At 44.9% G+C, this 16,740-nt stretch overlaps 1 protein-coding gene, 1 long non-coding RNA gene and 1 pseudogene across 2 annotated transcripts; 1 reads left to right on the top strand and 2 right to left on the bottom strand.

Moving 5' to 3' along the window:
* Positions 1 to 219: 219 nt before the first annotated feature.
* Positions 220 to 1,770, bottom strand: LOC103641180 (xyloglucan endotransglucosylase/hydrolase 2). The gene is made up of 3 exons (XM_008664545.3): positions 1,283 to 1,770; positions 908 to 1,110; positions 220 to 809 (listed from the first exon to the last, which is right to left on the bottom strand). The coding sequence occupies exons 1-3, from the start codon at positions 1,580 to 1,582 to the stop codon at positions 449 to 451; spliced, it is 864 nt and encodes a 287-aa protein (XP_008662767.1). The 5' UTR covers positions 1,583 to 1,770; the 3' UTR covers positions 220 to 448.
* Positions 1,771 to 7,690: 5,920 nt separating this feature from the next.
* On the bottom strand, positions 7,691 to 16,061 carry LOC109942833 (uncharacterized; annotated as a pseudogene).
* LOC111590295 (uncharacterized) lies at positions 10,949 to 12,720 on the top strand. The gene is made up of 2 exons (XR_002749394.2): positions 10,949 to 11,291; positions 12,458 to 12,720. It is a non-coding gene; the product is annotated as an uncharacterized lncRNA (long non-coding RNA).
* Positions 16,062 to 16,740: the final 679 nt, after the last annotated feature.

Below are 16,740 nucleotides of genomic sequence, written 5' to 3'. Positions count from 1 at the left end.
ACATGAAACCAGACAACATCGTGCCGCGTGCGTCACACAGCTTAACTTAGATGTCCTCGTTTTGATATTTTAGTGTTTGTTTTTGTAAGTGTGACTTCACTCATATTTTGTGCTAGATTTGCCATTGGTTCTAATCTAATTAACCGAACCTTTTCAGGAGATGTTAACAGAATAAAACAATATGCTGGTTTTAAAAACAAATTTAGACAACACAATCTATATTTTAAATAACAATAATTGATAAGAGAATAATAGTAATACAGTAAATAAATACATAGCAAATCAATGTGAGACATCAGACATAAATGAAATATAGTTATACAATACAAGTGAATCATAATTCATGTACTCCGTATATCATTTCTTTTGGTTTTGATTTCGGATCGATTTCTCTGTTTCGATGAACTATGCCCATGTCTAATCACACTATTAATTGGTAGGGCTTCATCTAGTCTGCGGTACATTCCTTAGGGAGCCCCGTGTCCTTGAACCGGTTCTGATCCTCGCAGTAGTCGTAGAGCAGATGCTCCGCTCGCACCTTTTGCAGCACCGCTGGCGCCGGCGGCTCATCGCTACACGACGCGACGCCAGACGGGGACGACGGCGCGCACGGCGTGACTCGGAAGTTGCGGTAGTAGGCGTAGAAGGGAGCACGCGTCCAGTCCGTCTTGACGCGGCCGCCCTGCGTCGCCCAGTCGTCGGCGTTCCACAGGCTCCCGTCCAGCCGCATGTGCCGCTGCGTCGGGAACGTCCCGCCGAGCGAGGGCTCGTGCTTGTACACGCGGATCGGCGTGCCGTCGATGAGGAATCTGAAGAGCAGCCCCACGTTTGTTTTTGAGCACACGGCGAACACGACGGCGGCCGGCGGTAAGTACGGCAATGGCGACGCTTACTGGTTATTACTCACATGATGTTCTTGGGCGTCCATTCGACGGAGTAGGTGTGGAATTCCTTGGTGGGGTCGAACCAGAGCCGGAATTGCTGCTCGCGGTTGCCGACGCTGTTCACGAAGATGTTCGTGTGCAGCGTGTACGGCTCGCCGGTGACGTTGCCCAGGAACTCCATGTCCACCTCGTCATGGTACCCCGGCCGCACGTCGTCCGTCGTCAGCTGCAATACCGGCCAAGCAGTGCATGCGATGCGCACGCGGCACGCGTCGCGTCCATGCATTCAACAACATGTCATATATATTTGTGCAGAAATGGTGACTGCGTGCCGCGCGCGGTGACCGCGCCCACCGGAAAACCGATCAGAGATGCGGCCGTGCCGTGGAGGAACTCACGTAGACCGTGGTGACGGTGCCGGCCGAGTCGTTGGCGACGAGCTTCACGTCGATGTCGTAGCGGGCGTAGAGGTTGGCGGCGTTGGAGCGGAACCCCGAGCCGTGGGACTTCTCCAGGCACAGCGCGAGCGCGTTGCCGTCGTCGTAGAAGAAGCTGTGGTCCGGGCCCCACATGAATCCAATGTCGTCCTTCAGCAGCGCCACGCCTGCCGGAGCCTCCGTCGCCATTACAATCATCAGCGCCGCCGCCACCGCCATGCTGGCATGACGAGAACAGAAAGACGGCAAATGCGCCGCCATCACTGCTACCTAGCTAATTGGCTCTGCAATCCAATCGACCAAGGCCAAAGAATCAGCTTCTGGTATCCTTGCTCTTGCTGTCGTTGTCTATTAAGAACAGGTCATGTTCTTGGCAATGTTTGGGAGGCTGACTTGTTAGCTAGCTGGCTTAGGTTAGCTTCATGGAAGACCTGCCTCCATGCTGTTCCGACGTAAACGCGGCTTAATCGGCTTGAGTATTGCGCAGGCACTCTGTTTCTTGTGTCCCGGAATAGACAATGTGCACGTTACATGTGTTGGTGATCGAGCTGCACGTGCAGCTAAACTTTCGGGAGTGACCCCGAAATGGGACATTAAATGATACTTTGTTGCCGCTGACGTGGGCAGCGCCAATCACTAGGGTCACCGTCTGCCCTCTGCGGTGGCGCAGATTGTCTGCGGCTTTGGGTCAGACAGTCTGCGACCTGGCGGCAGGGGCTGCTCCTTCCCTGCGTCGTTCCGGACGGTCCGCGTACAGGGTTAGATGGTCCGCGATGGCGCATGGCCGTCTTCCTTCTCGTGGGGTCCTAGATCCCGCCCACTAGGGAAAGATCTTAGGGCGCTCCGGATCAACAGATCATCTGGGACGTCTCTAGATGATGTAGATTTGCCTAGAAATTAAGGAATCAAGTTAAGAGATCTTTACTTAAAGGGATGAGGAGGGTGGATATTGCCCCTCAGGAAGGGCGAGATCCTAGGGTCGGCAGGCCACCTAAGATGGATCTAGACGACGTAGAGTCGAATAGGGGTGGAGATGGATATGCAGAAAGCTACAACTAAGACTAGGCTACATCTACTCCTAGGACAAGAATAATAAAAAAAGATAATGTAAATAGATTGGTTCGATTGGAATGTGTTCGGGGGTTCTCAATCGGCCGTACCCCTTCATATATACAGGGAGAAGTCTGGATCCGTTCTTAGATGATAGTTAACAAATCCCACGTGATTAGATGAATAACCACGCACAAGATAAGGATAATCGCCAGTTAATCTGATCGCCAGAGCACGAACCGTCCACCACTTTTGGTGTTCAACAATACTTTAGGTTTGCCGCTTGTTTTTAACTCCGGAAGAATATCATAAACAAGACAACACACATGAATTAATCTTTTTTTACTTTGTCCCTTTAATTAACCCTTCTCAAAGAGATTAATTAAATGGATAAGGTTAAAAGAATGAACAAAAGATGAAAAATACTAAGGGTCAGTTAGAAACATGCCACTTAAATTTTAAAAAAATTGGAAACTACTTCATTTTCATGTCACTCCATGCATCAAAATGAAATAACCATCTAATTTTGTAAAAATTAAGTGTCATGTATACAATTAATCCGGTATGGAAGATATAATGGATAACTAATCTTAATTCGACATTACTTTTCTCCATCTTTTATTATATGATGAATGATTACAATTATACCTAGGTTTGATGAACAACAACGTGTAGGTAGAAAGAGAAAAGAACTTCATAGGGGGAGCGAGTCACTCTTCTCCGGCAAAAAAGCGTGCCATATGCATAACATTGTTCCTCTATTTATAGTCGTGGGGTATAACCTTGTGGAAACTACAATCATACCCTTAGACCCATACATATGAACTATGGAGCAGATTAAGGGTATTGTTGTCCTTTCCCTTCATAGTTCTTACTGAACAAGTCTTGAGGACTCCGCCTTGCTCCTGCTAACTTCTTCGTCATGCATGCGTGCCGCTGAGCCGAAGCCTTTTAGCTTCGTTTTTGCAAAACGCTGTTACTGTGCCTCATCTCCATCCGAAGGTAACCTTCGATAAAAGTTATCTACATGAAACAGATTTAGAGATAATTATAAAAACAATGTTTTGAGGACCTTCGGCCGAAGAGGGCCTCCAATAGTAGCCACTCGTGGTATTAGTTTGTTTCCATAACGAGCTCAAACCGTGGAATAAATGAAGGCCTCGGGCCGAAAGTCGAAAAACACTTTCACTGAGCTCATTAATCAAAACAAATTCGTAGTAATGCACCTTCATAAGCACCTTCCACAAAGGGCCCGCTTGTAATTGTAGGTTGCATTAGAATTTTTGATTCCAATGTTTTTGTGTATAAAATGAGCCAAAACCTGTGTAACTAATCACTGCATTCATTTGCTTTTGCAAACCTGATGTTGCCATTTTGTCTGACTCGGAAGCTTGCTTCAGCTAACTTTTTTCACAAAGCTTAGCTCTTTTGCAAGTTTCGTAGCTTCTCAAATAGTCGGAGAGGGAAAAGTGATGAAAGCATACTACGATGCTGTGGAGAAGGCCATGGCTGAGAAAATTATTGAATATGTCATGACTGGTTTGTCTAATTATTATGATGATGGTGAAGAGTTTGATTTTGAAGAGGATAACGTCGAAGATTGGCCATCAAAACAGTAACACCATAACTTTTGGGATATAAAAAATTCTTTGCTCTATACTCAAAATCCAGGTGTTACCCTCTCTTTATTACCCTCTTTTATCTTTTCCCTAAATGAAGAGGAGTTATTTTGTATCATATAAGTGTTAAGTTTTAGTAGAATAAAACCCTAGGGGATTTTGAATGTTACATTACATGCTGGTGCAATAGTGCATCCTGTTTTGGTTGTGCATTCGACTGATTGTGCATTCATCTAAGGCTTGGAATAAAGGGGCATTTCAAATTCCAATACAAAATAAAAAAACAGAAGAAAAGGAAAAAGCCCAGTCCCTTTCCTCTATAGGTATACATTTGGACCAGGCCTGATGGGCCGGCCCGAAGCACAGGAAAAAAAGCACGGTCCAGGCACGGCACGACCCAAAATATTTTAGTGTCGGGCCGGGTTTGGGCTGAGGTCGCGGCCCATGGGCGGGCACGAGCACGGCCCGTTTAAGGCAGGCACGAAATGGCCCATATAGAGGCACGAAAAGGCCCATATATTTATTAATTATTAAAATCACACTTCATTCCACACTTTCATTTACTTGATAAAGAACACAAAGTTAGAGATAATGTTACTTAGATATTTTTTGTAGCTTGGAATTAGAGTATATGATGTAATTTTATTTTTGTTATGAGCATTAGATTATGAACTGAACTTACGAACTTTATATAGAGCTGATTATACTCTTTTTCTTTCTAACAAAATGATTTGTAAACGAGATAGTCATTGCATAGCTCTGGTAACTTAATACAAATATTAAGTTTGCTTTTGGTCAAATTTATTTGTCTTATCTTTTATTTGTTTTATTAAATTTGTTTTGAATTTCGGGCTCTCATGTGAATTTCGGGCAAAAAATACAATTTCTGGCTCTAATGTGAATTTCGGTCTTTTATAATTTCGGGCCGCTTGAAATGAGCCCGGCACGTTTAAGCAATTACGGGCCGGGCTGTGGACCGAGAGCTAGGTCCGTGGGCCGGCCAGGTACGACCCGAAATTCAAACGGGCTAGACTGGCTCGAAATTCAAACAATACAGGCCTTTTCAGGCTTTAACCGGACCGGGCCGGACGGACCTCCCCAGTCTAGCCGCTCCAAGCCCAGCGCGTCCGCGTTCCGCCCTTCCCAGCAAGCACGCCGCGCTTCCCGCCTTGCAGCTAGGGTTCAAAACGGACGGAAAAAATCCCGTCCCGACCCATACCGTTTTCTACATTTGATCCGACCGTTTCCGTATTTACGCAAAAATATGGAAACGGGACGGAAACGGGAGAGGGCTTATTCCGTTCGTTTTTGCATGATCCCGTTTTTTCGGATTGAACCCGTATTTATTCCATATTTGACAAATATGGGACGAGCCTAATATGCATTAGTATATAAACTAAATCCTCGTGTATTTAGGTGACAAATTATAGCACAATTGGCCATTGTAACCACCAGCTCTTTTCAAATGACAAGTGATCTAAAGTCTTAAACAACATCAGATGTAGCTAAATGTACACATTTAGCAACCAAACAAAAATAGAATGTTGCCTCTCTATATCTATTTGTTTTATGTTATTGTTCTACCAATCAATCACTAGTCAAACATCAATAACATTTCTATTTATATTAAATTATGAGTTTCCGTTAGTATTTCCGTTTCAGTTCGTTTTCGCAATTTCGTTTATCCCGCTCCCGTTTCCATTCCCGACTATTCCGGACCCGATCCCGTTTTCGATGATAAAATGCGGATACGGAAACAGGAGAGGGGTTTTTCCGTCCGTTTTCATCCCTACTTGCAGCTAGAGATGTCCAAACGAGCCGCCCGGCCCGGTCCGGCCCGGGCCCGGCCCGCCAGGCACGATTATAAAACCGGGCCGGGCCGGGTAAGCACGCTGGCTTAATTTCTTGTCCGAGCCCGGCCCGCAACGGGCCTAAACGGGCCGGGCCGGCCCGTTTAGCACGAAAAAAGCGGGGCCGAAAAGCGGGCTATGCGGGCTAAAAAACACGTTTTAGTGTAAAAAAGCGGGCTTAACGGGCTTAGAGCTAAACGGGCTGTGCCGGGCTAGCCCACCGTGCCTAATTTCTTGTCCGAGCCCGGCCCGCTTATTCGTGCCGGGTCGGCCCGGGCCCGCATATAACCGGGCCGTGCCGGGCTCGGACCGGGCCCAAACAGCGGGCTTCGTGCCGGGCTCGCGGGCCTCATGCTTATTGGACATCTATACTTGCAGCCGCGTGCACCAAGCCCGCGCCATCGGCTGGCCAGTGGGCCCCGCCGAGCTCGTCCCTACCGGTCAGCCCAGGTGCCATTGTTTCTTTTCCCAAACCGCTTCTCCCGCTCGGCGCTGTTCTCCCTTCCTTCAAGCACGGTGGAACCGCCCCTCGCCTCACCCCCTCCCTCGCTCTTCCTCCACAAAACGCAAAACGAGCAGCACTCTATGCCCTTCCTCTCCCTGCGTCATGCCGCAGTCGCCGAAGAGGAGCGCTCGTTGGTGAGATAACCACCCTCTTCTCCCTTTTCTTCCACGTCGTGCTGCCCTCTCCCTCCCCAAATGCCGTCCATGACGTGCGCCGCTCTCCACTCCCCTGGCCGACGCGAGCCCCATCGCGCCTAGCCGCTCTCCGGCCAGCCCCTCCTCAGCCCCGGCAAGGCGAGCCGCGGCCGAGCCCCGTCCCGTGCGTGTGCAGCACAGCCCTGCCGAGCCGCAGCACCGTCGGCGAGCCCTGCTCGGCACCACTACTCTGATCCGCCGCCTGAAGCCTAGTCGCTGCGGCCATGCCCAGCACCGCCCGGCACTGCATCCCCGGCACGCCGCTGCCACCAGACTAGCCGCTGGCAAACCTGCTCGGCCATCCGGCGCTTGCTGCCCCTGCGTTACAACAGAAACGAAGAAATCGACCCATGCAGTTACAGCCATGGAGAAGAGAATGGACAAAAGATAAACCGCCGTTGCTGCGTGAAAGAAGAAAAGAAAATGCTCCTAGGCTCCACCCACATGCACCATGAGTCCATCAAAATCACTGCATGAAGCATGCGACTAGCCAATAAAAAAATGCCTCTACACCATCTAAGGATTCTCTGCGGCTACCATCTTGTGGCCCTTCATGTGGCATTGCTATGGCGAACCGCATCGTGCCACGTCGCTTAAATATTGTATGATATCATTTGTGTTAGATGTTCGATTTATTTTGTTCCAATTAAGTTAGCTTCATAATAATGTCTTGTACATATTAAAAATATTATTTTGTCATGTCGCATGTTTTTTTAATTAATAATTATTTGTTTATTAGACAGTTAAAATAGTAATTTAATTAGAACTACTTTATAGTTTTAATTTATGCTTTTATATATACATGTTAATGTGAATAATGGCAACAAATGTTTTGAATTAATACTCCCATAGCATAAATACGATATTCGTTAGTTCTCACATGTCGCGTCTTTACTAAATTAATTATTTAAATGTTATGAATCCTACGTAACGCTTTATAAATATGACTTGTTGAGTTTAAAAGGTGGTTTCTAATCAAATTATAATTTAGGAATAAAGCTAAATTAGATCAACATCAATATAGCCTTTTAGTCCCAAGTAAGTTGGGATAGACTAGAGTTGAAACCCAACAAGATGTCACCAAAAAGATAAAGAGAGAGAAAGGGGAGGGAAAAAGCTTTTGAGAGCTCTAAAAGGAAAAAAAGACCTAATCACGACTCAGGCACGTGGATAGCTTCTTTACGAGCACTTCTATCCAAACATAACTCCATTGAGATATTATATTCCTTCAAGTCTGTTTGATTGCGTCCTCCCATGTCAAGTTTGGTCGCCCCTCTACCTCTCTTCACATTATTGTTCTGTCTTCTGATGCCTCTATGCATCGGGTGCCTCTGTGGTCTCCGGTGGATATGCCCAAACCATCTCAACTGGTGTTAAGTAAGCTTTTCTTCAATTGGCGCTACTTCTAGCCGATCGCGTATGTCATCGTTTTCTCACTCGATCCAATCTTGTGTGCCCACATATCCAACGCAACATAAGCATCTCTGCGACACTTAGATGCTGTATATGTCGTCTCTTAGTAGGCTAACACTTAGCCCCATATAACATAGCAGGCCTAATCGCCATCCTGTAGAACTTGTCTTTCAACTTCCGTGGCACTCTCTTGTCGCATAGGACTCCCGATGCTTGTCGTCATTTCATCCACCCCGCTTTGATCCTATGGTTAACATTTTCATCAATATCACCATCTCTTAGTAGCATCGATCCCAAATAACGGAAGGTGTCCTTCTTTGGTACTACTTGGCCTCCCAAGCTTACATCTCCATTCTCACTAATTGTAGTACCAAAGTCACATCTCATGTACTCGGTTTTGGTCCTGCCAATTCTAAATCCTTTTGACTCTAGGGTCTGACACCATAACTCTCGCTTTCTATTTACTCCTTCCCAGCTTTCATCTACTAGAACTACATCGTCAGCAAAAAGCATACACCAAGGGATATTTTCTTGTATATCCCTCGTGACCTCATCTATCACTAAGGCAAATAGATAAGGGCTCAAAGTTGAACCTTGATGTAGTCCTATGTTAATCGAGAAAACATTTGTATCACCATCAGTTGTTCGGACACTAGTCACAACATTGTCATGCATGTCCTTGATGAGCGTAACATATTGTGATGACCCCATGGCCGTGGGAGATGATTTCCACTCCGGCGTGAGATTTCTAGCGGCGGTGAGGTTACTGCGGCGCTGAGCTGAGGGCGTCAGCAGGTGAGTCAGTTGGGAAAATGGATTTTGAGTCTGGTATTCAGTTATATTTTCTCCCCTTTTCTCAATCACCTAGTACAAGTATTTATAGGAGTGATTCCTCCTTACAAGGCCAATTAACAGGCCCAAATCACAGCTTGCTGACAGCTAATCTTCCTGGCAGTTACTAATAGCTCACTGATAGCTCATTAACCCCTGACAGCTATTCTTCCTGGCAGTTAACTAACAGCTTACTGACAGCTCATTAATCTCCAACCTGTATTACCTTGGCTCCTAACATCTTCCCCATGCCTGGAGTTTGATTGTCCCAATCAAAATCAGTAGGAAACCTGGTCTTGAGCACATCATAGTCCTCCCATGTAGTCACTGCATCAGCAAAATGAGACCACAGACAAGTCCACAATCTGAGACAAGTCACTGACAACTCATTAATCTCCAACCTTTATTACTTGGACAACTGGATGATTGCTCTGACGCACCAACCTCCTTTCCCATATCTTCATAGGTTTCACATCTACTCCAGACAAGTCCACAATCTGAGACAACTTTGAATACACAGGAGTAGAAGAAGGAGTAAAAGCCTTGAGTTGTGAAACATGGAACACTAGGTGAATTTGGGAGGAAGGTGGAAGTTCTAGTTTATAAGCCACCAATCCAATATTCTGAATAATCTTGAAAGGCCCAAAATATTTCAAAGCCAATTTAGGAAAAGCTCGACTAACAACTGTAGTTTGCACATATGGCTGAAGTTTTACCAACACAAACTCACCAACTTGGAATTCTCTGTCAGTCCTCTTCTTGTCAGCCTGTATTTTCATTCTGTTCTGAGCAGAAGCCAACTTTTGCTTAAGTAAAGCAGTATAAGCTTGCCTTTATGCCAACCACTCATCCACCAACTAATCCCCTTCTATAGCCACCTCAGGAGCAGCACCAAACATAGGTTCATACCCATATAAAGCTTTGAAAGGTGAACACTTCAGAGCTGAATGATATGAGGAATTGTACAAGAATTCGGCCAAAGGAAGCCACTTCTTCCACTGTCACTTCTTCCACTGTGTTGGAGAATCAGAAATGGCACACCTCAAATACATCTCTAAACACTGATTAACTCTTTCACTTTGGCCATCAGACCAAGAATGATAAGATGTGGTAAGAGCTAATTTGGTGTTGAGTGAGGAAAATAGAGCCTTCCAAAAATTGCTAGTGAACACCTTATCTTTGTCAGATACCAGAGACCTAGGGGTACCATGCAACTTCACAATATTGTCCAAAAATACTTGAGCCACTTTGGTTGCAGTAAAGGGATGTTTGAGTGGGAAAAAATGTGGATATTTAGAAAATCTGTCCACCACAACCAAAATAGAGTTATACCCTTCTGATTTGGGTAATCCTTCAATAAAATCCATTGTTAGATCTTGCCATGCACCTTGAGGAATTGGCAAGGGCTGAAGAAGACCTGGGGTGTGAATCTTTTCTGCCTTAGCCTGCTGACACACTGCACACTGCTTAATAAAGCACACCACATCAGACTTCATGCCTTTCCACCAAAACAACCTTCTTACTTTGTGATAGCTGGCCAGACCCCCAGAATGACCTCCCACAATACTATTATGTAAGACATCAATGATTTTAGTCCTCAAGGCAGAATTGTTAGCCACCCATATCTGATCTCCCTTCCTTATGACACCTTGATGTAATGAAAACCCCCTTCATTGGGACTATGGACAGACAACTTGCCCAACAACACCTGAGCCTCCTCATCTATAACATATGAGTTTACCAACTCCTGAATCAACACAAGTTTTACTTCCACTACTGATTGTAAAGCCATGAAATCTCCCATCCTGGAGAGAGCATCTGCAGCCTGATTCTCCTTTCCCTTTTTGTACTCAATCCTGAACTGCAGTCCCATCAGTTTTGCCATGGCCTTCCTTTGCAATTCTGAATGTAACACCTGGTTATCCAAAAAACTCAGTGGATACACCATTTTGAGAAATTACATGTCCCAAATAGGTAAGTTGGGTCCTTCCAAATACACACTTAGACTTCTTCCAAAAAATTGGTATTTCTTCAATTGTTCAAACACCAATCTAACATGTTTCATATGCTCAGCCCATGAAGTACTGTAGATGAGAATATCATCAATAAAAACTATAAGGGCCCGTTTGTTTGATTGGAATTGGGTTGAATTGGAATTTAATTCTTGGGCTGATCTGTTTGGCAAGTTATAGAATTGGAAACTAACTTTCCATCCATTTCTTGGGCTGGAATTAGAAGGCTGCAAAACTTTCCTAACCTAAAACGAGGAAACAGATTCCAGCCCGTCTCCTCCCGAGCGCTGTCTCCTCCCTAGCCCCGCGCTACACGCTCGCGCCGCCTCCTCTCGAGCGCCGTCTCCTCCCGAGCCCCGCGCTACACGCCCGCGCCGTCTCTTCCCGAGCCCCGCTACACGCCCGCGCCGTCTCCTCCCGAGCGCCGCACGCCTGAGCGCCGCCCGAGCGTCTACGGTGGACGGAGGAGCTGCACCGGCAGTTCGTCGAGGCCATGGTGAGTTGCTGCTTTTCTGTCCCTCGTCCTCGCCTTCTCCCCGGCCACCAGATCTCTTTCTAGCACAGCCGCCTACCTGCGTCTTTCTGCGGTTACCATCTACCTGCGTCTTTCTGGGTCAGTCTGGGCAGCACAGCACAAGAATGGCCGCTTACCTGCGTGCGTTACCAGCGGTGCAGTGGTGTGGACTGTGGAGTGGAGGAGTAACTGATTTGTCCAGCAAACGCCACCTGCCAGAATTCACATCCAAGCACAAGAAACCTACACAACATTCTGAAAATTCACAATAGAGTACATGCTGTGTGGATTTAGTACACGTGCGTGCTTGGAAATGGATGAGTACACGATAAAAAAATAGTACAGACATTGATTATCTTCCAGAGAAGACCTAGCTACTCTCGGCAGAGAGGATTTATCTGTTGATTATTTTCTTGTTAAAAGGCACCAGCTAGTGCATGATTGCGTCCTATTCATGGACACACACATATATATAGCTAGACAAGACAGTGCAAACCACTCGCTCGCTCGATCGCTAACTAATATCATCATTATATTTGTTCATCACGCGGCCGTTAAATCTAACACACGATTATTGTAACTTTATCGTGTACTAAATCCGCACAGCATTCTGAAAATTCAGATTATTGTAACTTTGCTTGTAGTTTTTCAGATTATTGAGTTTCTCCACGTTTCTTTTTTTCAAACAATTGTGCATTACAAGTGGCTTTGGTTGGGATTGGAACAAGAACAAGATATCCGTCTGTTAGCTGATATATCAGACTTGTGTCTCCTGCCATATAGGCGCAGGATACCCTACCATACATGTGCAGGCATCCTTGCCTTTCTAGCTACAGCCACATATAGGAAGCTACAGCCGCATATAGGAAGATATGGATTCAATCCTCCCATTTAGGGGCAGAGATAGTTTCCTTCCATTCCAGGAGATCTCAGGGTACTGTTTCTATAAACCTGAGATCTCCTACCTCTCTGTCCCTCTATAAATATGTGCGCATGTACTCCTCTCTTCATCAATCAATATAGACAACAATTATCTTGCTATCACCGTCGATAGTGATTCTGTATGGGAGGCTTATGTGGCGGTAAGTTTCAGTTTTTCAGAAAAAAACTTCATGTTTGATTTCTATTGGCTATATTATTATTAACAGGTGATGCGCGCAAGTACGAGTCCTTATTGGCACTTCCATTGATTCTGAGGAAGAGATGTCTGTTGAAGCAACTTAAAAAGTGAACCGAGTTGTGGTTGGGTGAATTGAACTATTGTTGGGTGTGTTGATGTTGTTGTCTTAGTTTATGTTGGATGAATTGAACATCACATTGAGTAGCAAGTAATGTGTTCCAATGATATGTAGACATTTGAAACAAATCTGCATTATTATTACTATTCTCGTGATGCACGTTGCTTGATAAATTGTAGGGTGAAAACTTGTGTATTTTGTCGTGTGCAAGTTGATGTGGTTACTTCCCTCCAAATATGTAAATTCTATATATAACTATCCAAACAGGATATTGAATTTGATTCATGGAAAAGAATTCCATTAGCATCCAAACAAAAAAATTGAATTGAATCAAATTCTAAGGAATTACTTTCTTTAGGAATCTAATATCTAGAATGTTATTCATGGAATGAGTTTCATTTCCAAGGAAACAAACGGGCCCTAACAAATTTCCTTAGAAAAGGGTCTACGACTGAGTTCATTGCACATTGGAAAGTTGCTAGAGCATTGGTCAATCCAAAAGGCATAACTCGAAATTGGTACAACCATGGTGAGTTTTGAAGGCAGTCTTGAACTCATCTGCCACACCAATTCTGATCTGGTGATAACCAGCTGTGAGGTCCAGACTAGAAAAATACTGAGTTCCTGCCAATTCTTCCAAGATTTCCTCAACTAATGGCATTGGAAATCTGTTCTTTATGGTCAAATCATTTAACTTTCGGTAATCTACAAAAAACCTCCATGTTCCATCCTTCTTAACCAATAGTACTGGTGAAGCAAAGGGACTTACACTAGGCACAATAAGTCCTGCTTCTAAGAGAGCCTTTACTTGCTTCACTATCTCATTCTTATGAAAAGGTGAGTATCTGTAGGGCCTAGAATTCACAGGTATTGCACCAGGAACCAAGGGAATGTAGTGATCATATTGTCTGGAGGGTGGTAATTGTTGCGGTATTGCAAACAGATCAGCAAACTCCAATAGTAAGCTTTGAATCTCCTCCTTCTGATCACAATCCTCTCTGTCTTCCACTACTTCCAGCAAGACAAATCCCCAGACCACATGTCCCTTCAGCCATTTATGCACTTGCAATACAGACACATCTTGTATAGAAGTTTGGGGCTGAGAATTATCCCCCTTGATTTTCACCATGACTCCCTTGTGCATGAATTCCAATATCTTGTGGTCCCAATCACAATGCATTGGCTAAACTGCCTAAGCCATTCATAGCCCAAAATGACATCAAATGCACTCAAGGGTAAGAATCTCATATCAGTACAAAATAAAAAACCCTGAGAGCACCATTCCACTCCTCTTACCATTCTATCACACATCATAGCTTCTCCATTAGCCACCTTCACCTTAACTAGAGAACAGACCGCCTCTACTAACCCCAAATGTTGCACCATGTGAGCACTGATGAAGTTTGATGAACTTCCTGAGTCAATCAGCATCACTAAAGTTTGTTTGCTCACAGTTGCACTTATCACCATGTTGTTCTCATTATCCTTACCCACCATAGCTTGCAAGGACACTTTGCAACATATTTCTTCCTTCTAATCCTCCTGCTCCAATTGTTGCAGAACCTCATCAGTTAATAATGTGGAATCTTCTTCAGTTACTACCATATTTAGTTGTGCTTGTCCCCTCTTAGTACATTTAGCAAGATGACCAGGTTCGAACTTATCTCCACAAACATAGCACAACCCATTCAGTTTTCTAAACTCCCTTATTTGTCTCTCTTTGCATAAATTAGCACCTCCTGTTAGAGCCCTCCCTTCACCTCTCACTCCAGTATTCATCATTTTTCCTTCCACGTAGGGCCTTGTTACCTTCATCGTACCCCTCTCTAGCACCTCTTGTTGGGTCTGGGCCAATAGAATGGATCTATCCACTATTGAAGGCAGTTGTACCTCTACCACACTTTGTATTTCAAATTTGAGGCCCCTAACAAATTGGGTCACAAAATATGTTTCATCATACTGTAGGTTGTGAACTGTGACACCATATCTAGCCTGCTCAAACTCTAAAATATAGGCAGCAAGACTTTCAGTTTGTTTGAGTGACATCAATCTCCTTAAAACCTTTGGATATGCAGTAGCCCCAAAACTTATCTGTTACTGCCCCCTCAAACTCCTGCCAACCCCCAATTCCGTTTCTCAATTTGTAACTCTTCCACCACTGTGATGCTATGCCTTCCAAATTCAAAGAGGCCACCGAAACCCAGATAGACTCAGGCACACGGTAGATTGTAAAATATTCTCTGCACTGGTCCAACCATACCACAGGATCGCCCTCCGAGAATTTTGGAAAAGGTAGTTTGGGGATTGCTTGATTACCTGAATCAGCAGACTGGCGAGGATCACCTCTAATGCCTCGCTATTGATTTCCACGATTCTGATCACCATGAGAATGTTGTTGATTCCTTCGGACATTTCCTCCTTGTTCCTGAGTAGAAGGCGATGTTTCACCCAGCTCTCTTCCCATCTGTTCCAACCTCAACTGAGATACTTCTCAACCTGTTTCCTCCAACTTCCGGTACAGATCATTCCTCTCAACAGCAGCTTGTTCAGCCACCACTGCCGCCAGCTCTGACTGCATCAACAATTGTTGCTGGACTCTCTCCACCTCCTTCAGTCTTCCAGTCATAAACTCCAGATTCAAACATACGGTCCCAATTCCCTTGCACTGCTCGATCTCTCTCATCCATGGCTTCCAGTAGAAACCAGGTCTGCACGGATGGTTTTATAGAAGGAGTCGTTGCGTCTTCTCTTCAACGATCACCGACTCCGATGGCTCTGATACGATGTGATGACTCCCTGGCCGTGGGAGATGATTTCCACTCCGGTGTGAGATTTCTAGCGGCGGTGAGGTTACTACGGCGCTGAGCCGAGGGCGTCAGCAGGTGAGTCAGTTGGGAAAATGGATTTTGAGTCTGGTATTCAGTTATATTTTCTCCCCTTTTCTCAATCACCCAATACAAGTATTTATAGGAGTGATTCCTCCTTACAAGACCGATTAATGGGCCCAAATCACAGCTTGTTGACAGCTAATCTTCTTAGCAGTTACTAACAGCTAACTGACAGCTTATTAACCCCGGACAGCTATTCTTCCTGGCAATTAACTAATAGCTCACTAACAGCTCATTAATCTCCAACCTGTATTACCTAGGCTCCTAACACATACTTTATTGGGACTTTATGCTTATCCAATGCCCACCACATGAGATAAGGTATTTTATCATAGGCCTTTTCCAAGTCGATAAAAACCATGTGCAAGTCTTTCTTCTGCTCGTTATATCGCTCCATGACCTGTCTTATTAAGAAAATTACTTCCATGATTGACCTTCTAGGCATGAATCCAAATTGGTTCATGGTAATATGCATAATTCCTTCTCAGGTGATGCTCAATAACTCTCTCTCATAGCTTCATAGTGTGGATCATGAGCTTAATCCCTCTATAGTTGGTACAAATTTGAATATCGCCCTTGTTCTTGAAGATTGGTACTAATGTACTCCTCCTCCACTCATCGGGCATCTTGTTTGATCGAAAAATATGGTTGAACAACATGGTTAGCCAAACTATAGCAATATCCCCAAGGCATTTCCACACCTCTATTGGGATACCATCCGGGCCCATCGCCTTGCCCCCTTTCATCCTCTTTAAAGCTTCTTTGACCTCTGATTCTTGGGTCCTGCGTACAAAGCATCTATTTAAATCATCAAAGGAGTCATCCAATTGGGTGTCCATAGTCTCATTCTCACCATTGAAAAGATTGTCAAAATACCTCTGCCACCTATGTTTGATGTCTTGTCCTCTCACCAAGGGTTGATCCATCTCATCCTTAATGCATTTAACTTGGTTTAGGTCCCTCGTCTTCCTTTCCCGAATCCTAGCCATCTTATAGACATCCTTCTCCCCTTCCTTTGTACTTAGTCTTTGGTAAAGATCATCATAGGCTTGACCCTTTGCCTCACTCATAGCTTGCCTTGCAGTCTTCTTTGCTACCTTATACCTATCTATGTTGACCATGCTCCTATCATGGAACAAGCTCCTGTAACATTATTTCTTCTCCTTTATTGCTACTTGAACGTCCTCGGTCCACCACCAAGTATCCTTAGGTTCACCTATTGTCACACCCGGATTTCAGGGGCACCAAGACCCGGGCGCAAACATAATCATCAGGTGTGCTGGGACCATGTCTCACACATATGAT

This window comes from Zea mays, chromosome 10, assembly GCF_902167145.1.
Source record: "Zea mays cultivar B73 chromosome 10, Zm-B73-REFERENCE-NAM-5.0, whole genome shotgun sequence".
NCBI classification, from domain to species: Eukaryota; Viridiplantae; Streptophyta; class Magnoliopsida; order Poales; family Poaceae; genus Zea; species Zea mays.
Note: the sequence above shows the minus strand (reverse complement) of the source record. Positions and strands in the feature narration are given on the sequence as shown.

Excerpts from the sequence above, each read along its gene's own strand:
- LOC103641180 (XM_008664545.3), bottom strand. The coding sequence starts at position 1,582 with ATGGCGGCGCATTTGCCGTCTTTCTGTTCTCGTCATGCCAGCATGGCG. Across the intron at positions 1,111-1,282 it reads GCACCGTCACCACGGTCTAC|CTGACGACGGACGACGTGCG; the intron begins GTGAGTTCCTCC and ends CCGGTATTGCAG. Across the intron at positions 810-907 it reads TGGACGCCCAAGAACATCAT|ATTCCTCATCGACGGCACGC; the intron begins GTGAGTAATAAC and ends GCTGCTCTTCAG.